Raw genomic sequence first — 22,981 nt, 5'->3', positions numbered from 1 at the left:
CTGGAATACAGCATCTGAGGGTCGATGGATCATTGATTATGTTAACATACAGTATCATTAAGAGAGAGGATACTAAACATCATCTAGGATTTGGGTTATGACTATGTCATGAATCCAGTGAAAGAGTCACTGGATAATGAATTAAAGAAATGAACTGTTCTTTAATTCATTAAGCTTTTCATTTTCTTTATTATGCGTTACAATGATTAGGCCTTTTTGGATAAAAATCAAACAAGAAAAATATAACACCCCTACCTACTTAGTCTCAAATCCATACTTGTTGAATAAATAGTTTCTCGTTTTAGGTCAAACAAACTGATCGACCTAGTCCTTTTCGAAACGGCCTCACTTTCCAGCCATAGGGGGAGCATGCTAGCCAACTTACTGTGCAGTAAAGAAAAAGTTATCCTTAAAAGTCTCAGCTGAACTAAAAGTCACCCTAAAGCCTCCTGCTTCATCCATCTTAACAAATCTTTTCTCGATAGCTGACTTTTCCTCTCATCCTTCCAGGGGACGCTGGAAACAGCTCAGGGGCCTCTCGTTATGGCCCCTATACTGACACGTGTCAATGGCAGCAGGGGACTAGAGGCCATGGCTACAAGGGTGTTGAGCTCTTCTCTCCAGAGAGAGAGAGAGAGAGAGAGAGAGAGAGAGAGAGAGAGAGAGAGAGAGAGAGAGAGAGAGAGGATGAGAGGGGAAACATTAAACACACCTCCGCCCTCAATCAAAGCCCCCTCACTCCCTGCACACACACACACGCATGGATACATGACGCACACTCCCTCGCTCTCTCTCTCAAGCACAAACCATATACACTCTTCCCACACACACACACACACACACACACACACACACATTCTCTTCCACACACACACACACTCTCTCTCTCTCACCCACAAAGACGTATACACATACATGCTCTTCATACATGCACACACACACACACACACACACAGACACAGACCCTACATCCGATACAATTACCCTTACTGTACATGTCGGCCTGGGAACCAGGGGCTGCACTGCTTTAGAACACGGCCGTCGTCAATAATAAATGACCGTGTGCACGCCCCGTATGTACTCTGAATTCATAAGGGCCACCGAGGAGTGTGAACAAAAGTGTAGAGGGGGAAAAGAAAGGGGCGACGGAAAATAACAAAGGCAAAGGTGGCCCCCACCTCCCTGTACATACATTAACACCAAGCGCTGATGTGTCCACACTCTCCCCCCCCCCCCCCACACACACACACTACCCAACCACATGTCAAAGGAACAGAGGCACGCCTCGCTTTCTTGTTCCCCCAAAGGAATAGATCACCCATAACGTGAGATCGAGAGAAGAAGAAGAAGAAGAAGAAGAAGAAGAAGAAGAAGAAGAAGATTAAGTAAAAGAAGCAGAAGAAGAAATAAAAAATATACAGAGGGAGGTCAAAGGACCAGAAATATGATCAAATGTTTCCCATACGGAGATGACCCCTCCAGATTAACTGAGGGTTAAATGTATTATCTAGCCAACAATTTGATCCAAAGGGTGTGATTTTCCTTACATGACATGAATGAGCAGGCTAGAGGTTAGGGCATCTTGCTCGAGGATGCCTTACAGGTAGACTGCACTCATTTGGGGTTCAAAAACGGCACCTATTGGACTGGGGGAGTCAAACACCCCTCACCGCTAGGCTATTCTGTCCCCCTTAATTAAATCAAAGGCATCCCCCTTAAGAGCTTCACCTTGGATCACCTTGAAGCTTTGACTGAGAAGCATGGACAGAGCACCGTGAGAGAGACCGTGAGAGAGAGAGAGAGAGAGAGAGAGAGAGAGAGAGAGAGAGAGAGATCACGAAAGAAGAACGAGAGGGGTATATAGTGAATTAGTGAGAGAATGCATGAAAGAAATGCCAGAGAAAGAGGGAGAAAGAGGGAGAAAGAGAGAGAGAGAGAGAGAGAGAGAGAGTGAGAGAGAGAGAGAGCAAGAGCGAGAGCAAGAGCGAGAGAGAGAGAGACAGTAGGAGTTACCCTTCCCTACACCTCTTGTTTCAGCCCGGCCCGTAAGCCCGTGACAATGGGCTGTGATTGCGGAGAGTCGTACCGGATAGAGTGCCGGGCGGCGAGTCGATTAATTTAATTAGGACGCTCTTACGAGCACGCTGGCCCCTGTTGCTAAGGCTAATGGCACGCTAATCCTGTCGGCCCCCGCCACAAGAGCAGGCTTTTAAGCTGGAGTTTTAGCCGGGCCTGGGTTCGGGTTATCCTTGGGTTTGACAAAGGATTCCTGACATCCTCTGTTTGCAGCCCTGGGCGAGATTCAGGGGGAGAGGTATAGACCACGGGAGAGCAGACTGAATTAGTAAGCATGGAGAGCAGCGGGGATTTCTTCCGGCAGTCTGAATCTATACTTATAATTTTTTAAGTCAAGACTGCATTAGCTTAATATACACACGGGTCACCCTCATGTCACAACCAACTTGGGAGCCGTGTCCCATATCACCTGAACAGGTGTAATCATTGTCCGCCCCGTGATTGGTTTAATTAAACGCTCTTTACCTGCTGCCTTGAACTTCTCCAGGAGGCGGGGCCTGACGTCCTTGTGCAGGTTGAAGTAGTCGTCGTCCTCGTCGGGGGTCTTCAGGTACAGAGGGATGTGCTGGAACACCAGGACGTGCTTAGGCCGGGGCTCCTGAGAACAAACACACAATCACACACACACACACACACACACACACACACACACACACACACACAGGAACACACGCGCACACAATCACACACACACACAAAAATGCAAACACACAGGTGAACAAGTGCACACCCACACACACGCACGCAGCCACGCACACAGACAGACAGCTGATTGATGGGTAGATCTCAGAACGGACAAACAGGAAATTGAATTGCTACGTCATGTGGCGCCAGGACACAAGTCGGCCATTATCTGAACACAAGATACAAGTGTCCTCCGGACCCCCTGAGTCACATTACATCTCACCTTCTGAGCACCTCCATAAATCAGCCTGCCCTTACCTGTCTCTCCCTCTCATTGTGGACCTCCTTTCAGCCGGTGTCACCCAAATGTGTCGAAATGATCCTTTGTCGGTTTTTGGAAAATCTGAGAGCCTGCACTCAGTATTACCTTCCTGTGTTTTGCTTCAGCTTCATGTCTATATATATATAAATCTTTCCTTTCAACAATCATAAAGCACTAGAACAACCGGTCTCTTCCAGAAAAATTTTAAGTGGCTCGCCTCTTTATATTGTAAGCACTGACTCAAAAGAACTTGGCTTGTATTAAAATTAAAAATAAAACCCTGAAACCTTGCTTGCTCTCAGCCTCATATGAAAGTCCCCCCAGATGAAGTGTCTCGAGAGTCTGAATCCAAAATATAAAATCTTTTTCAACAAAATGTTGAAACCGGCAACAAATCATATGGAGCATAAAATGTATAATGTCGTTTAATTTTAACATTGCCGCAGCTCACCTCCAAGCAGTTGTGTAGCTGTTGGTTCAGCCACACGTCCTGGGCCTCCTTCAGCGCGGGGCAGAGCGAGGCGTCATAGAACAACTGGGAGTTGAGCACCAGGCACAGGACTCCACCCACCTGGGACGGCCCCGCACACAAATCAAACCAGAGTTAGTGGAGGTAGCCGCAGAGACGCTGAATCAAGTGTACAGCCTTTTACCCTGACGTTTAATTGCAGTCGGGAGGATGGATTTCAAATGATAGTCTTTATAGGGGTTTCCACATCCACCGCGTCACACCTGCTGCCTTTGAACGCATCTCTTGGATAAAAGGAGCAGGGATTGAAAATATATCAGCTGCTAATCATGGCCTAATTACAAGGGAATCAAAGTCCCCTAAGTATCGTCAATAACAATCACAGTGATTGTATTAAAAATGCCTGAGCAATAAAACATCTGTTTCCATGCCATCTCCTTCTCTTTGTCTTTTTAGACTTGTACTACCTATTACTATAATTATTAGTACTTCAATTTGATAATTGAAACACCCACTAACCCACCTCCACCCCCCACCCCAATTCTCTTTGTACGTGAACTGCATGTTTCAGTTCAAATCAACCTCAAATTCAGGTTCTATGGAGAAGGGACGAGGTGTTTTCCCCAGAGTTACGTCCCACGGCAACTTTGTGATGCTTCTTTTTATGTTTGCGAGTATGCGCTGTTGAGAATTAGCGTTATAATCAGCGATCTTTCGGATTAAATGCACCACCCACTGTCTCGTTCTACTACAAATGTCCCAGAAGCGTAACCCTCTCTCGGACATGGCCATCAACATTAAACACTACCCAGCAGAGCTTCCTGCATCAACACACAGTGACTCATTTTAAGACAGACCAGAGGCTTGCATGATCTTTTTAAAAAGGCTCCTGCCTACACATCTTTACTTTAGGTAGCCACTCCAGTCCAACCAGAGCCAAGTCTGTTCCAACCAATCACAAGTCAGTTCATTTGTCCGCTCCTGGAACCATAACGAGGATGTATAGCTCAGTCTGACGACTCTGAACCATGTGTTGCTTTTAGCTTTTAGTAGCTCCCTCGGATTAGTGGTTCCAGCCACCCATTGGTCCATCGAGCTGCCTGTTTCATCTTTTCTCGCCCAATCATCTCGCCCAATCAAAGCTCAAGCAGCGCCCGATTGACAAGCCCTAATTGTGAGGGTCTTCCTCCAGTCTCTCTCAAACAACGAAAGAGTCACAAGAGAGACTGAAAAGCAAGGCTATGCATAGCTTAACACTGTATCCTGATTGGTCAAGGTACCTTGGACTCGGTTCTGGATCTCTAGATCGGGCCCCTCAAAAGTAGTCTTGAGAGATGACCAGCCCCCCCAGCGGTGGCACTCACCCAGAAGCTGAAGTAGTCGTCCCCCCAGTCCTGGCAGTACTGCTGCACGGTGGCCGGGGTGGGGGTGTTGCCCAGGTCGTGGTTGCCGCTCACAAACACCAGCGGGATGGAGGGGTCCGTGTCCTCCAGGGCCCGCTTCAGGTCCGCCTCCTGTCCAGACCTGTAGGGGGAGCCTGGGGAGAGGGAGGGAGGGAGAGAGAGGGGGAGAGAGAGAGGGGAGAGGGGAAAGAGAAAGAGAGAGAGAGAGGGGGAGAGAGGGAGAGAGAGAGAGGAGAGAGGGGAGAGGGGAAAGAGAGAGAGAGAGAGAGAGGGGAGAGGGGAGACGGAGAGAGAGAGAGAGAGGGGGAGAGAGGGAGAGAGAGAGAGGGGAGAGGGGAGAGGGGAAAGAGAGAGAGAGAGGGGAGAGAGAGAGAGAGGGGGAGATAGGGAGAGAGAGAGGGGGAGAGAGGGAGAGAGAGAGAGGGGAGAGGGGAGAGGGGAAAGAGAGAGAGAGAGGGGAGAGAGAGAGAGGGGGAGATAGGGAGAGAGAGAGAGGGAGAGAGGGAGAGGGAGAGAGAGAGAAGGAACAGAGTGTGAGAGACAATCAGAGGAACAGAGTGTGAGAGACAATCAGAGAGGGACAGAGAGATTTTTTCAGTATATTTCATACATTTCTCAGTACTTTCTATGTTCATATTCCTGCATCGTGCTTTCCGTGCAGTTGTATATCATGTGATTAACGACACAGCTTACCTAAAATACAATAATGTTCGCTTTAGGCAATATTAGCTGCGTTTTTTCAACTGAAATTAAGGGAGAGATAGAGAGAGAGGGGGTGGACGAGTGGGCGAGTGAAAGCAATAAAAAAAAGATAAATTGGTGAGTGAGCGCAGTGGTGGTTGATGAAGAGGAGTAATGTAAAATAAAGAAAAAGAGAAAGAGATGGACAGAGAGAGACGGAGAGAGAAAGAGAGGGACAGAGCGCTATAGAGACAGACAGAGAGAGACAGAGGTGGACAGAGAGGAACAGAGAGGGACAAGAAGGACTGAGAGAGACTGAGAGAGGCAGAGAGAGGCAGAGAGAGATAGACAAGAGACTAAGAGAGAGACCTAAAGCTGGTATAATTGGAACGGGTGTAAGGATGGCTAAGGAGTCGGATGACAATGACACCAGTAACAGATTGTTGATCAATACCATGAGCTCACTGCTAAGCCTTCACCTACATAAAGGTGTGTTATCAGTTTGTTCCATGCACATGATATTGGTCATTCTAAATGAGAGTGATCGATCAAAACACAATGACCATTCTGAGCATATTGGTCATTCTGGCCAAAACAGGGTCCTCAATTAGCATAACAAAGCTGCCATTCCCTAGTTCCTTCCAATTCTACTACTTCCTGTTGCACCGACCACAGCAGTGTTGTTTCTCACAGTGCATCTGTTCCAAACAGAGAAACAAAGCAACTGGTCACAACCGAGGGCAGAAGAAGGGGCCTGCAGTATCATAGCCCAGCCTCATCACGCATAAACCCCTTCTTACGGGACTTTGCGCGGTTGCGTAAAAAACATTAGTTTTGCCGCCGCGTCCCCCCCACACTCCGGCACGTCCCGATCAGACCCAGAGTTCACGCTGAGCAGATGCCTTGGCGAGCGGCTGGTCTTCAAATGTCAAACGCGTCCGGCCCTCGTGTGGACGAAGGCCAGCGTGACGGGTGAGAGAGAGATCTATTTATAAATGAGTATGTGTATTAACTGCCAAGCACATCCTCCGCGGATATGTCTTTTTTTTCCTCTTTCCTCCTAAACCCCCCTCCCCCCCTCCGTTTTCTTCCACTCCCGTTTCCTTGTCTATTTTATTCCAATTTATTCTTCTGAGTAATTATTTTACTGGCCTACTTTCAAAACAGACGTTCCCTTAGATGTTTGGACAGGACTGGTTACATAAGACCCCCCATCATCTCCCTCCGCAGCACGTTGTGCTTGATTGAGGAGCGTGATGAAGCCGGCGTTAATGCCAGCGTGAAACGAGAAGGAGGGGGAAGATATAAAGAGTGTCCGTCTCCACACACACACCCCACAGGTCAGCCGACCTCAGACACCAGAGACCTGAGCAGCCATGCCTCCCGCGTGCACAGAAAAACCCAGGAACATGCACGCACACGAGAGGGAGAGAGAGAGAGAGAGAGAGAGAGAGAGAGAGAGAGAGAGGGAGAAAGAGAGAGAGAAAGCGAGAGAGAGAGAGAGAGAGAGAGAGAGAGAGAGCGAGAGAGAGCAAGAGAGAGAGAGAGAGGGACAGAAAACGAAGGCGACATCTGAAATCACAGACATCAGGAGTCATTAGTACACAATAACAATATTTTGCTATTTGTTGGTGGGAACAATCCAAAGGAAACCATGGAAACTAATGAAGCTCAAGTGAGTTGTTGGGTTGGGGGGGACTCGTGCTGTACCAGGGAGGGATGGGGGAAGGGGGGGGGGGGGGGGGTGGTCAGTTAGATCTGGCAGATGCCCCCTAATACCCTCATGTTGTTCTGGATATCTTCTTCCACAGCTATTCAAAACCAATTTTCTGGTGTTTTTCCTTTTACTTATTTTTTATGTTGTCCTGTAGTTATGTTGTCCTACAGTTTCTACCCGGTGTCGGTTCACGGGTAAATAGTGTTTTAGTCAGCGCATGTTCGTGGTGAGGGCATCTTGCTCAGGGATACCTACAGGTAGGCTTTAGTGTGGACAGTGGGTGTTCAAATCCAGAGCCACCTGTCTCACAGCAGTCAAAGGCGTGAGACAAAGAGACCAATGGTGGGCCTGGCTATGGGCTGATGGCAGCATCCATCCAGGGGACAGGTGAGGGGCTAGTCCTCTGCGTGTGTAGGTGGTCACAGTGGACCTTGCACAGATGGAGTATGAGCTGCATGAGCTGGCCAGATCCAGCCATACAACATATATTATATCCCTCAGCCTGTGGCGCATGCTCATCCAAAGCAGCTGGGTTCGCCCGTAGTCTGACTTCACAGTTTGCCAGTGGTGCCTGGCACAGCCTTCAAAGGGCAACAGGTGAAATGAGGTCAGGTGTTGGCTTTGTTTCTCTTGTTGTGCTGTCGATATCGTTGCTTTGGGAAGGGAGTCCTTTTTTTAAATTGTTCCAGCAGAGGCGCAGGATGAGAAGCGCCGGGCAGAGAGCACGGTCGCGTCCCAGGTGTGTCTAGTCATAACCGCATCGAAATGAAGCAGGAACAAAAAACAGCGTGTATGATTTTTTCTACAAATACTCTGTATTCATACAGGAAATCACAGGATTCCTGTCACCATTTTGCGGTGTTGGCCACTGTTGAACGGTAGCGAATAGCTAGTGAATAGTGCTTGGGTTATAAATTGATTAACAAACATGGCCAAAGCTCTTTCTTGTTGAAAAATCTCTGATGGTTGTGCTCTCTGTGCTTTTCTTTTGAATCTGGTTAAAGTAAAGACAATAATCGGAGAAAAGCCTCCAATTCAGATTTCTATTCATATTTTAACATTGTTATTACATTTTAATTGCTACACTTTCGCACTCATTGTTTTTCTAATTTGCCGCTCCGTGTTCATGGTGAACTGAAAGTCCCTCCCCCGGAGAGCTGATTTGTCCTTGAATAATTGTTTTTCCTTCACTGCCAGAAGGAGGTAGCAGCACTGCTGCCCCACCACAAGAAGGGTTCAAATCCCGGGATGCGGGACCGTTCTGTGTAGACTTTGTATGTTCTCCCTGTGCTCAATCCCTGTGCTGGGTTCAACTCCCACACCACATGACAAAACATGCGAAACACAATGCATTGTGCAATGCTGCAATGCTCACAGGTAGCACCCGGGCACTACACCTGGGGTTAGTTCCCGGGCACTACACCTAGGGTTAGTACCCGGGCACTACACCTGGGATGAGTACCCGAGCACTACACCTGGGGTGAGTACCCGGGCACTACACCTGGGGTGAGTACCCGGGCACTACACCTGGGGTTAGTTCCCGGGCACTACACCTGGGGTGAGTACCCGGGCACTACACCTGGGGTTAGTTCCCGGGCACTACACCTGGGGTTAGTACCCGGGCACTACAACTGGGGTGAGTACCCGGGCACTACACCTGGGTTGAGTTCCTGGGCACTATACCTGGGGTTAGTTCCCGGGCAATACAACTGGGGTTAGTACCCGGGCACTACACCTGGGTTGAGTTCCTGGGCACTATACCTGGGGTTAGTTCCCGGGCACTACACCTGGGGTTAGTACCCGGACACTACACCTGGGGTTAGTACTCGGGCACTACACCTGGGGTGAGTTCCCGGGCACTACACCTGGGGTTACTACCCGGGCACTCCCCTCATGGCGGGCGTCACACGGCTCCTAGCAGGACGCGTTTGTGCAGAGCATGTAATTTCCCCACGAGCATTATTAAAGTGTAACGTTAGCAAACGTAACGTGTGACGTTAACGCACTTGAACGGGACGGTCTCATGGTGATGTTTGAAATATGCATTTAGACAAAAAGCAGGCGCATACACACACACACCGTCAGACACCCACACCAGAAGGCCCTGCTTTTTCGCGCCTTCAACAACAATTAGAGGTGCTCCTACAGCTAAACAGAGGCAACGGGGGGGGGGGGGGGGGGGGGGGGGCCAAGGTGATCGTAACCTACCTTTCAGAGCCGCAAAGGCCTAGGGACAGCCGTGGCCCATTCGAATGCTCAACCAGAAACACACACACACACACACACACACACACAGATACACACACAGTAGGGCACACACGTGCACTATTCAACCGCCGCGGCGCACGTTTCGTCAGTTACTCCGTGCTCATCCCTCCCGGGTGCGAGGCTGGGATCCTTTGTAGTGCTCATTAGCCGAGTGTTAAGCCCAGCCTGTTCTTCTAATCTAATCATCTCCCTCTTCCCTTCCCTCCCTCCCCTCCCTCCATCCCCTCCCTTTCATATGTTGGCACTGAAAGGAGACTCACAACACATGCCCAAACACACACACACAGACACACAGAGCGAGAGAGAGAGACAAGGTTGGGGGGAGTTGAGGGGTATATTGTGATTGAAGGAAGTCCTTGAGATGTGAAATCCCCCCCCCCCCTCGTGCAGAGCGAATCCCGATCAACAGGATCACAGGCACAAGCTGTCAGTTAAAAAGGCAAGCGGAACATCAGCAGCGCAGTCCACAGAGAGGAGGCGGGACTTAACAGCACACCTTGGAAGGGGGCACGCTCGAAGGGCATGGGTTATTGTGTGTGTGTGTGTGTGCATAAGCGTGTGGGTGCGAGCGTGTGCATGTGTGCTGCTACGACCTTGTGATCCCAGCAGGAGGTCGGCTATAGTTTATTTTTGCGTGGGCTACGGCGGCGTTTGACTGACTGGACATCTGTCCGGGGAAGCCGCCCCGGACCCCCACCGTCGCCAGCTCCCATCAGTAAGGCTGCGCCCAGATGTCATTATGACTCAGTATTTATCATCACGGTTACGAAGGGGATTAATGACTCTGTCCGGCGGGGCCAACATGTGCAGCCTTTTTAGATTTGATGCCCGTATAATCCGGCCCCCTTCTCCTCCCCCCCGAAACCACCACCACCACCACCACCACCACCACCAACACCACCAACACCACCACCACCAACACCACCACCACCACCACCACCAACACCACCAACACCACCACCACAGCTCCGTTTCAATGAATCCAGCGAGGTCTGATGTGCACCAATAGGACACATTCACTGCGGGCAGGGAGGACGAAAGAAAAGCAAAAGGCAGTGGTGTATTTGCAGCGCACCGTTTCAGAACGGTGAGCTCATGTCGTGGTACACACCGCTGAGCTGGCACACCGAGGGTCGGCTGTTTACCGCCGCGAGGAAGATGAAGAAGAAGAGGGGGCAGAGGATGAAGAGATGATACCGGGAGGAGAATGAAGAAGAGAAAGACAGAGAGACATAAAGGGAGGCGAAGAGAGTGAAGCGGAAACAATATGGCTCAGAGAGAATACCTGAGGAAGCACAGATTGAGAAAGAGAGAGAGAGACGGAAACAGAGAGAGCAAGAGAGAGCGAGAAAAGAAGCGATGGAGAGATTGAGAGAGAAAGACAACAGGATAAGAAAAGAGGGGGTGAAAAAAGAAATAGAGTCGCCAATTTCCTGTCGCCGGTGGTGCTGGTGAACGCAGTATGGCGGTCCATTGCCTCGCCTACCCCCCCACCGGCAACCTTTCCGTTCAGCACAGTAAATAAACGCTCGGAAGAGGAAATGTCAACAAGGGAGCGGAGGAAGGACCGCTTCCCCCCCCGCCCGTGAAACCATCTCCCCCCTCCACCACCACCACGCCGCCCCTACCCCGCGGCGGGCCACATGGTCGGACCACAGCGTCCCAACGGCACCGGAGCGGGCGCCGGCACCGGCAGCGAGGCTGTTGATGACGGACGGGGGGCGTAATGAGGATGACGCGTACAACATGCTCCGCCAGGGTTATGACGCTAACACGGGCTGACACTGTGGTGTCAACACGGGCCCCGGGAGCAAGGCACTTCTTAAACCCTCCGCCACCCAGCCACCACCACCACTCACACCCCGGCCCACCAAAGCAACACCATCCACCACCAAAAGCTTACAGTATCAGTGTCTGCGATGGGCTCCGGGGCCAGGACCTGGAGGTGACCTATAAATGCAGCTTAACGGGGGCGGGGGGCTGGCTGACGAGGCAAAGACTGAGGGACTGAGACAGCGAGGAAAGCTCAGCTTAGAGGCTGGGATGGGGAAGTCGTGGACAAGATACGAGCATAACATAGAGACATACTGGGAGGCAGAAAGCCAGACTCTCTGCGATAATAGAGAGGGCTAGTGTGAGGGCTGTGCTTTATGACTGTCCGGGTAAGGATACAAATCAGCATGGGTTATGTTTAGAGGCTGGAGCCACAACAAAAGAGAGAAAGAGGAGGGTGGGGGTGTTCCTTTGGTGGGGGTCATGATGACTAAGCTGGAGACCAAATCGTAGATAGAGTACATTGTGGATGAGCCCTTTGGTGATAAAAAAAACAGGAGGTGACACTGGTATGGCATGAAAGTCCATGTCTGAAACACAATGTTCTATGTCTGCACTGCCGGATAACTTAAGTAATCTTAAGATATCTTATCTTTTGTTATGTTTTAATCAGTGGGATGAACACATCTCAAAAAAAACTAGAGTGAATCAGAGGGGGAAGGAAAGGGGCAGAGAGAGAGAGAGAGAGAGAGAGAGAGATTAAAGAGACACATGAAGGCAATGAGAGAGTGAGTGAGTGAAGAGTGAGCGAAAGGGAGAGAGAGAGAGACAGAGCCAGATAATTAGAGACAGTGCTAGAGAGAAAATTGGCCTGTCTACTTACCGTTCTTCCTCTCCTCTCTTTCCTCTCAGTTTTTTCCTCAGCCCATTCCTTGAGGCTATACAGGAGAGCAGGGAGGCAGGCAGGCACCCCATGCTAGCTCCTCTAATTGTCATGCAAAGGTAGTTTGCCTCGGTTGTTAGCTCGCGGCGCACTTTTTTCCTACTAACTGTTATCTCTCCAGTGTGGCTAGCCCGCACGCTCCTCTTACCCCGTTATCAAATTAGGCCAATATCTGGCCAAAACACACAAATGCGCACACACACACACACACACACACACACAAATTTCATAACTCTTAACAGAGGCTGGCAGTCAGTGTTTCAAGCACACAACCGGCGCCAACCTCTATCTTGAAGTACATAGGTGTGAGTGTGCCTATGGCCATACAAGCCATTTCACAACCAGATCTATAAATATCAATTCCCACACACCGGATGGTCTAAACATAGAAAAAGAAGGCGAATAAAACAGTGCCTATATCATCCAAAAAAAACAGCAGGGTCAGATACCACATAAGTTGGGGAATTAACAACAGACACTTAGTTAATTGTGTACTCCCTTCGTTGAGTCACTTTCCAGGGGGGTTGTAATATAAACAAATGTATCAATAATTGTGTAGTTCAATATCTAACCTGTTTGATAAAGTGAAGTGTTTGCAGCGAGTCACTTTGTAATGTCCTGAAACCTCAACATATATACAGCATCGAAACCAAAAATGGAGTGAGAGGCAATTCATCAGTCTTGAAGTGAATGCAATACAGGCACACTGGCCTTCAGAAAACAACACGACTATTAATTAAAACGAGCATGAAATGTTAAAGAGGCCTCCCATTCTGCCTCCGCACAAGCCCCTGGGACGTTACCCCCCCGCCCCGACGCCAGTGCTGCCTTTATATTAAAATAGCTTGAAGGCACCCAGGTGCTTTTTCATAGATAAACAGCACACACTGTCACAGCGCCTCCAGTGTTTACTAACCAGAGCCATCAGTCAGAGGAATGAATACTCCTGTTACTCTCCGACAAACCAACAACCAAAAAAACATACATAATAATTTTACACTGTGCTAGCTAATTTTTTTGCAAAAATAACTGAGCTACTGATATGAATCTTGGCTAGTTGTTTCATGGGATGATTATCAGCTCCTGTCGGAATTTATTCTGGCAATCAATTAGATCAGCAGGCGGGGGAGGGGCGTGGGGGGGCATATCGGAGCATATCAGAGTGCATACCCCCTGATGATGACGCCAAATTGAGACCCATCTATCGCCAAAGCTGAAGTTCCTTCACCCAGCGTTTTAATTAAGCCTAGCACTATCTATGGGGGGGAGCGGTAGGATACATTAATCATTTCCTTGGCGCCGACATATTCCATTCCCTTTAAAGACGGATGAGTGCTTAAGCTGGGAATCTGAGCACGGCCCGCATTCTGATACATCTCGGAGGTAGATGTACGTGATCAGTGGGAGGGAATAAAATGGATACCGCTATGCTCATATTTTTTGCAGATGCGAGGTGGGTGTGTGTACACACTTCTCCGGAACCACTGAGCCAGCTTCCACTCCTGGAGTTGAGGATGGTAAAAAGCAGGACCTGTGGAGTTGATTTGTGCAGAGGGCAGCAGTTGAATTTCTCCACGCCGGTGATGCTGTTGTGTTCTGTTCCCGGCGCGCCTGTTGGATCCCTGTGCAAGGTGCTTGTTTGCCCTGGTCGCCCGTTGTGGATATGCACCCGGTATTGATTTATACTCAGGCCACTGAAAACCCCTCTGCTGTCTCAAGTGATTTACTGAGCATTCAGGTCAAAAACAATCCATTCTGCCTGAGGCGTACAAGTGATTGCCATATCTCCAGAACCACAGCTGTCTCAATTTGTCACGTCGTACCGTATTACAGGTTGCAATGGACCCGACTTGATCGAATTTTAAATTACATTTCACAGGATATAACCCTGATATACTTGGGCTAGAATAAGTGATATGTTAAGTATAGACATGTGGTTACACTCTGTGCCTGTGCCCATATCTTGACAGAATAAAATCTGTCTGGTACCATGGTGAATGGAATGTCTTGGTCGACTTACCAAGAACCTAGTTTGACATTTCCACAGTTGCTGCCTAGGTTTACTCCGGGAAACTGCTTCCAAATGAGGTTTTCTCATTGCCCAAAGGGGTCAATTAGGCTGATTGACTAACCAAAGCACAACTAAGCTTTTTTACTATTATTTGCTCATTGGCTAATGCCACCTTAATCACTCGCATACATGTCATTAATTCAGTCAAAGACAGCTTGGTTGTCTTTCACTGCCCAACTCAGCTTTTTCACTACTATTTGCTCATTGGCTAATGCCACCTTAATCACCTGCATACATGTGTTTGTTCAGTCAAAGACAGCTTTGATAGATGTCGCAGTGTTCCTTCGCCAAAGCCTTTCACCCTACAGAAATCCTATGCCTGTTCAAGGCTTTAGAAATTAAAATTAAAATGTTCAGCCATCCATCAAACGTTAAAAAAAACAATCTTTTTTTGTAAGAATAATTTTTTGAGACCATTATTTTACCGGCAATAATTGTAAAATTGATGAGATGAAAAGGGTTTTCAGGAATCAAGAATTTCCATACAAAATGGGAACAATCAAGTTAATTTACAATCTTTTGATCATGGTTTGAGATTCTGAGCAGTATGCTTTGATATTTAGGATTATATCAGATTTACAACATTAGGAAAGGGTCGCAACATAATACATAATATGCAGAATCAACCAAAGAAAAACCGGAGCTATGTCTAATTCGTATATACAAAAATACACAAAGGGAAGAGGGCTACTTTCTCATCATGAAAGGGTCATAAGTGGACAGAGTAGGTGTGCCTGTATGTGTGTTCCTGTGAGTGTGTGTGTGTGTGTGTGTGTGTGTGTGTATGTGTGTGTGTGTGTGTGTGTGTGTGTGGGTGTGTGTGTGTGTGTATGAGTGCGCATGTGTGCGTGCATGTGTATGTGTGTGTGTGATTGTGCGTGTGTGTGTTTGTGCGTGCGCGTTACCTGGCATGGAGTGGACCAGGTCCCCACAAAGCACCATGAACCTCGGCCGGGGGCGGAGCTTGTTGACGGCCCCCACCGTCTGCTGAATGAGCTGCACCTCCTCCGACCACACGTCCCCAGGTCCACTGTCCCTCCAGTCGTTGATCAGCCCCAGCTGGGGGTCTGCGGCCTGGATGAAGCAGAAGGGTCCTCGCCACTCACGCTCCACATCTGACCGTGGATGCCAAGGAGAAGATGGGGGTCAGGGAGAGGGGATTTGATGGTTAGGGCGTTTGATGTCATGTGAAAGTGGAACCCCAGTTTTAGTTGTTTAACCTTCGACAGAGCACACTGGAATTGCCTTATTATATGCAATAGCAATATGTAGTAGACGCCCTCAATTAAATAACTCTAGGCCTTAGATTAGGTGTTTTGGTGCCAGGTCATGGAAAGGTCATGGAATTCTAAGAACCAGTTGGAATAGAAATATATAGCTCAATGTTGAAGTATTGAGCAGCAGTGTGACTCAAAAATCATTGATGGAGCCTCACGCCTAAATAGTTACTACAACACCTCCTAGTACCTTTTCACTAATATATTTATAAGTGATCTGGTAAAAAAATGATGTTATTTAAAAAGAAAAACACCAGCATTTGTACATGGAAACAGACCTAACTGATGCTGAGTGGAGTTGGGATATGCAATGGGACCTGAGAGACAGCCTGGAGCAGGCATGTAGACATGCAAGGCAGTCCCCTTGATCATCTGATTTGGAGAAAAACTTGTCCGCTCCCCCACTATCTCACCACCACTATCAGCACTTTCAGTATTTAACAAGCTCTCAATGCAATAGTCTCTTAAATTAGTTATGATAATTATGTTCTCCAGAAAACCAGGGAATGGAAAAGAAAGAAGACAGAGAAAATGTAATCACACTCCTGGGAACAAAATGAGTCATTACCTTCAAGATGATCTTGTCTGGATAATTGACAATTTGTGAATGCATAAATCAACCATGCTTTGAATGTATGTTTTCAAGATGTGAAATAGATTCATAGAAAAGTGAGCATTCTGCGCTACAACTAGTGATAGCTAAAGATTTTTTACAAGATCCCAACATTTCCACAAATCCAAGTGTTCCCAAGCAGCCCTTATGAACACGCTACTTTCTAAAAGATACTTACTTTAAGTTTATGTGTGGACTTGTCTGAATAGACTAGCGATAGCTTCGCATTCATGGTGCATTTCTTTAGGAAAAAGCTAAAATAGGGAAGTTACAGTTACGAGATCTTAAGAGAAACGGTAACAAAACATCACAGCCGTCAGATGGCTTGTATATTTGGATTATATATACTGTAAATATAAATATATAAATAAATAAGAACTGGTAATAACTGTGGGTGCACTGTGAGATCCACGACTATTTACTTATTAGTTACGCTCTAACTATGGTAAGCGACTAGCTAGTCAGCAGGGGCTAATCCAATACCTTCTGTCAGTCCGCTGAACGTACGCCGTTTTGCTCGTAAAAAGATGTCTCCGTTCTCAGCCATAAACACGCTTTAGGAAGATATCCAAGCAATGCAATGAATCTCCAAGTATATGCCAACGGTGCGTGTACCTAGACAACTCCGGGGGTTTTCTCGCTGCTCTGCGAGGTTGCAAACTCTGTTTCGGCGATCGACTAGACGTCCTGTCTACTGTCACGGAACTTCCCCCGAGACGCAACAGCCACCAAGCGGTGGCAGGCTGCAGGGGAGGCGACTTGTTACTCGCTGGCGGGTTGTTCCGTTGCATAACTTTCACAAAGTACCGAATGCATTTGCACAAAGTTGTGCAACCCAGTTGACCTAACACATGTTTCAGTGGAGAGAATGTTTTGATTCCCCCCTTATAACCTAGATCCATTTAAGCATTTACCCTTTAGGTATGTTAGGGAAATTATCCAGACTCCAGTGAGTAGCACCACGGATAGACAATAGACGAACCTTTCAGTACCATGGACAGGTACAAATGGAAGTCGTTAATCATCCAAACGCCAGCAATCCCATATGTGTGATTTTGGGGATCACATGTATATCGAAATGTAGGTCTAACGTTATGTATCCGAGCATTTAAGACAGTTGGTTGATGATTTACAAATACATTTTTAGTTCCCATATAACTTCTGACATACTACTACTAATTAAGAGTTTAAAACACGGATATAACTACAGACATGCCCGTCTGCAACTCTGTATAGCCATATCTCTGTCTGTATCTGTTTACAACTGGTTGACCCCAGCCTGCTGGTCAGCAGCAATCATGCTGGAGTGATCGGTGGTTTAGTACTTCATTATGTTTGAAATCTGTCTCCTAACCTAATATTATTAATTAAATCGCCCTACATGTTAACGTTTTTTTAATCTCTGACCAGTGGGCCTGTAACCGAGACATTATTTGCTTGGCTATTTTCATAATCAATGATCAGGAGCAAAAGTACATCAATGACAAGTCGGAGGGGGTTGTAAAACCTTCACAGGTTACAGCCTATAATTGTTTTTGCAAGATTATTGGAAAACGAATTAAATTAAACGAATTGCTCCTGGTGAGGCTGCAGTCGCCGCGACATTGGGGAGTTCACAATCGTTTATATCAGCAAAACAAAAATCACTTGGGGAGTAGGACCTTAGCCTGAATGTTTCGAGTAGGCCACCCGGACTAGAGGCCTGCTTTTTCCCGGCAGACGGGGAAGTAGGCCTAGTCATCAGACCTTCATGTTGCAGATAAGACACATTATGATTAAATAAACATTATGATTAAATAAAGCTTTGTTAACATTGGAGTGAAACCTTTTGGGCATTTTTTGTTTCTGGGTTATTATGTCAATATATATTCTCTCTCTCACTCTCCCACTCCGACTCTTGCACTACATCTCTCCTTCCCTCCCCTTCCCCGTCTTCGCTCATCTCCACCTCTCTCTGTGCGCGCGAGGCTTCACCAAACCTCGGCTCTCTAATTCGCTCAGTCGCGCCGCGCGCTCCGTTGGTGTGGCTCGCTCTTCTTCCTACTCGTGCGTAAGAGCGCGCCGATGGCCATGTTCAAAGAGATGCAGTTGTGATAACGCAACGTTCTGAGAACCCGCGATGCGCTGCCGAACGGACCCATAGGCGCTCCATTGGATGTGTGTGTAGCATCTCAGTTTGACATAACATTTAATCCGATTTATTTCAGGTATAGAGTGAGGACTTGAAGATTATCGGCGCATGCGTTGGTTTTCTCGAGAAAATGCCAATCGCCGCGGATGGCGGTGAATTGTCGTTTGGATGTATGTTCCTGGACTCCTGATTTCACCAGCGCGTGCCTGTCTTTCCTCCTGTTTCGGTTACGCATGCAATTGAGCGAAGGTGCAAAAGCACCATGAAGGGGAAATACTTTATCCTAGGCTACTTGTTGGTCAAAGTTATGGCCCTTGTTTGCAAGGCGGACGGCGAGCCGGGCTTGCTGGGGGGGTTCGTCATGATCACCACCTCCAACGGATCCAGGGAGGAGGAGAGCGTGTCGGAGGAGACGCCGCACACGGAGGAGGAATGCCGGGGTTACTTCGACGTGATGGGCCAGTGGGACCCGCCGTTCATTTGCAAGACCGAGAATTACCTTTACTGCTGCGGCACCTGTGGCTTCCGATTCTGCTGCTCGTTCAAACACTCGCGCTTGGACCAGAGCACCTGTAAGAACTACGACACCCCGGTGTGGATGAAGACCAGGGAGACCCCGTTCAAGAAGAACAACAAGCTGCACGACAGCACCAAAGACAAAACCAACTTAATCGTTTACATCATCTGTGGAGTAGTGGCTATCATGGCTCTTGTGGGTATTTTTACCAAACTGGGTCTGGAGAAGGCTCACCGACCCCAAAGAGAGAACATGTCCAGGTTAGTCTCACTGTGCTACTGGTTTTCTTCCGCTCTCTCCCCCCTCTCCCTCTCTCTCTTCTACCCATGAGCTTCCACCTGTTTTTATCTCCTAACTCCCGCGCTGCGCTCCGCGCGCCTGTTCGGGACTTGCAGCATCACGCGGACAGTCTGGAGCGCGCGAAGTGCTGTTCTTTGTTCCTCTCCTCTCGGTTTGTGTAGTTATGCTCACAAGTATACGGATCAGGCTTCCACCGTGAAACAATACTCTCAGAAATACGCAGCAATGAACTCGTCCTGCAGCTGCCGTCGAAATGTTCGCATTTCTATTGCATATATAATGCATTTGCACATATAGCACATTTCAATATGTGAAATGATTCCCCCCCCCCCCCCCCCATATTTTAATGAAAATATGGTGTGCATAATATGGTGTGCAGAAAATATGGTGTGCAGAGGCACAGGTTAACTGATAAAGCAAGCATATCATGCACACAATTCCTAATATCTCTGTCTTTTTCTCCCACCCACCTCACCTCGGTCTCTCTCGCTCTCTCTCTCTCTGTTTCTCTCTCTCTGTCTCTCTCGCCCTCTCTCTCTGTCTCTCTGTTTCCCTCTGTCGCACTCTCTCCCTCTGTCTCTCTCTCTCCCTGTGTGTGGACAGGGCCGTCGCCAGCGTTCTCCAGGGCGGAGCTCCGAGTGAGCAGTTTCGGGGTAAGGACCCCCTGGGGATGCATTCTCAGCACTTTGTTGCCAAGGCCACTAACCTCCGTGAGTTGCTCTGCCACTGTTTTTGAACAGCTCATTACTGGTCTGGCTTGAATTGTTGCTTGACCTACATCAGTGTTCTGTTGGAAGTGATAATTGTTGCGGGGTGTTAATTGTGTCGGCATGAACAGGGGCAGTTGGTGTGAGTATAAGACACGGATATGTTGAGAGCCGTTGATAGACGCGGTCATTTCTCTTGATTATTTCTTCAGGGAAAATGGTATATTAGCACTGGTAGCTAGCCAGCCCTTTCATAAACACAAAGCGCAGACGGCTGTTCCATGTGGTTTCTGATGTGCTTTTCGAATCTGTTGGTTATTCGCCGGTATATTTTTATCTTATGCCCCCATGTGATAACAAGTGTAGAGAGAAGAACTTGAAAGACAGTGCGCGTGTGCATGTGTGAGAGGAACAAGCCTGATATGGTGAAGCGGTGAAAAAACGAGAGAGCGAGAGAGAGAGCGCTAGAGAGAGAGAGAGACAGAGAGAGAGAGAGAGACAGACAGACAGACAGACAGAGAGAGAGAGAGACAGATTGAAAGAAGGCAACTGAAAGAAAGCAAAGACATGGGCATAGATGTGGGCCTGTGCGTGTGTGTGTGTGTGTGTGTGTGTTGAATATGAATATGAATCTGAATGCCATCTATTTCTGTTGCGTCCCGTGGGCTGCTACAGTACCGTTTTTTTGGTAAGCTTTGTGTCTTAACACCAGAACATCAAACAACTAAGAACGCAGACTCCAACAACAGGCAGTTAATCTCATATTTAGCCCTCAAAAGGTTTCTCACAAAAATAACATCATTGAGCGAAAGTGAAATTATTGCAATTCGGTGGTCATTATTCACTGATCTCCAGAGAGCCTTTCCAGAAACCAGACTGGAAACGCTAAGTCCACAGGAAGAGAAAGGAAGGATGTATCTAAGCGCCTCCCACTCAAAGTGTTCAATTTCCACCGAGATTACATCAGAGTGCAATTGTGTTGGACGGGTCACCACCCACCAGCGATCCACCCCCTCCTCGCCCCCTCCTCGGCCACCACTGGCCCTACCGAACCCAGGCTCAGTAGGGGAGCCGTTCAGTTGACATGAAGTCCAGCCCAGACACCCCTCTCCTCCCCCACCACAACCACCACCACCACCATTGGACCGCCCTACCCTAACCACAGCTGCACTAGAATGATGGTCTGTTCTCGTGTACGGAGGTCTGGATCTGGGAGGATTCCACCCGACGCTCGTTTCCAACTGTGATGATTGAGAGAGCGTTCGCGATGCTTTGGTGCCTTTCTGATGAAAGGTTTGCCAAGAGAGCTTTAAAGTCTGCTTCGCTAACCACGCAGAAATATAAGGCATGTGCAGAAGTTCACTGTGTCTTTAGTACAATATAGAGTTTTTGATGTAAAATATGGCAATGCATTGAGATACATTTCAATGTCTGTCAAAAACCACTAATCCCCCAGAGAGAGGGAGCGCGCCGATGCACTTTTCATTCCACGACACGTGGCGGACCCCCCGAAAAAAAGAAGAAACATTTATTTCAAACGTTGGATTGTCCCACTTTTCTTCCTGTGGTGTTATTTTCATCATGTTAGGTAAGCATCGCTACAACTCAAAGATATAGGAATAAATAGACCTGGGAGACTAACTTATGGTGCGCTTCCCACCGGTAGGCAAGGGCAACATGAGTAACCACTCCTACGCCCCCGCGTAAATATGCGTTGTTTGTGTCTGTGCAAGTGTGTGCGTGTGTGAATGGATGTGCATGTGTGTGTGTGTGCGTGAGCGTGTGTGTGTCTGTGTGAGTGGATGTGCATGTGTCTGTTTGTGTGTGTGTGTGTGTGTGTGTGTGTGTGTGTGTGTGTGTGTGTGTTTGTGTTTGTTTATGTGAGTGTGTGTGTCAGGAGGGTGCGTGGGGCTGCATAGTAGCCTGATGATAAAACAGTATGTACCATATTCACTGAGGACACGATGATCTAACCTTGTTCATGTTAAAGCAGCACGCCCACCACCATCGTAAACATGGATCTCATTGAAAGAAATATGAGGGTGGAGGTGGCTTTCACTAATGGCCCTGGTTAGTTCCATAGGCGTATTTTATCGGTCTGACCGCAGAGAGATACATGGTGCAGTACCTTTAAACTTGAGGATACATGAGCTTCAAGTAGGTGACGGGGACGGGGAATAAGCCGACCTGTAGAGGTGAGATAGGAGAGAGAGAGGGTGAGGTAGGGAGAGAGAGAGGGGTATTACAGGAAGCGGGCGATCACCTCTATTGGTCAAAAGGAGGCTGCTGTGAAATAGTGATTATTACTAGTGATGTGGAACCTGCTCTCCTGAACCTACTAATCCCAGGGCTTGTGGGTAATCATGTGGAACGCTATTAACCTTTGTGATCCAGCAGGATCTCTCGTACCTGATGGGTGTACACATCGCTTGTTCTCTCGCTCTCTCTCTCTCTCTCTCTCTCTCTCTGTCTCTCGCTCTCTCTCCCCCTCTCTCTCTATCTCTCCCCCTCTCTCTCTCTGTCTGTCACCATCTCTCTCTTGTTCTCTCTCTCTTATGCTGTCTCTCTCGTAGATAGAGGAAGAGGACATTTATTACAGATGGAGCAATGAATAGACGATGGGAGAGAAGAAGGAGGAGAGAAGAGGAGGCGATGGTTATGGATGTGTTATTTCAGAGTTGGAAGAAGAGGCTGATGAAAAGTAAATCAAATGAACAGTGCTGGATGATGATTCTTTGCCGAGATAGAGGAGCAGAACGCACGGTAAAGCAGATGATTGGAGGAAGAGGCGATAGTAGGTGAAGCGCTATGTAAAAATAAGTGCCCGGGTGGAATAGGCCGCTGCACACGTGCATCTTCTCTTCACACACTGTGCACATGCGCTCGCACCCCCACATTGGCGCTGGAGACGGGTCAGGTGTTGTGGTGAGAGGGGCCGTGTGGGATTATGTATTTCAGCGCACACCATTTATTGATTATAGCTTATGGCCCGTATTGCGCTATTACCGGCATCAATGAATCTGTGCTGGCAGCCTTCTCCCTGGCTTATTCCCCGGCAGAGAAAGTCCCCCCGGGGGGCTTGTGTGGCC

General features: G+C 48.1%; 2 protein-coding genes across 2 annotated transcripts in view; one reads left to right on the top strand and one right to left on the bottom strand.

Moving 5' to 3' along the window:
- The window catches only part of cpped1 (calcineurin-like phosphoesterase domain containing 1), a 35,046-nt gene extending 18,145 nt beyond the window's left edge, over positions 1-16,901 (bottom strand). Inside the window, exons 1-5 of the mRNA XM_079756391.1 lie at positions 16,721-16,901; positions 15,253-15,462; positions 4,856-5,028; positions 3,474-3,593; positions 2,542-2,674 (exon numbers count right to left, since the gene is read on the bottom strand). Coding sequence (XP_079612517.1) covers positions 2,542-2,674; positions 3,474-3,593; positions 4,856-5,028; positions 15,253-15,462; positions 16,721-16,784 — 700 coding nt within the window. The 5' untranslated portion in view covers positions 16,785-16,901. The remainder of the gene's footprint in view (positions 1-2,541; positions 2,675-3,473; positions 3,594-4,855; positions 5,029-15,252; positions 15,463-16,720) is intronic.
- Positions 16,902-18,630: 1,729 nt separating this feature from the next.
- The window catches only part of shisa9a (shisa family member 9a), a gene marked incomplete at both ends in the record, with an annotated part of 39,852 nt that continues 35,501 nt past the window's right edge, over positions 18,631-22,981 (top strand). The window contains 2 exons of the mRNA XM_079756833.1: positions 18,631-19,157; positions 19,801-19,895. Coding sequence (XP_079612959.1) covers positions 18,631-19,157; positions 19,801-19,895 — 622 coding nt within the window. The remainder of the gene's footprint in view (positions 19,158-19,800; positions 19,896-22,981) is intronic.

The sequence above is a fragment of the Pollachius pollachius genome, assembly GCF_949987615.1.
Source record: "Pollachius pollachius genome assembly, chromosome: 19".
NCBI lineage: Eukaryota > Metazoa > Chordata > Actinopteri > Gadiformes > Gadidae > Pollachius > Pollachius pollachius.
The sequence above is the reverse complement of the archived record's forward strand: the minus strand, read 5'-3'. Positions and strand labels throughout refer to the sequence as shown.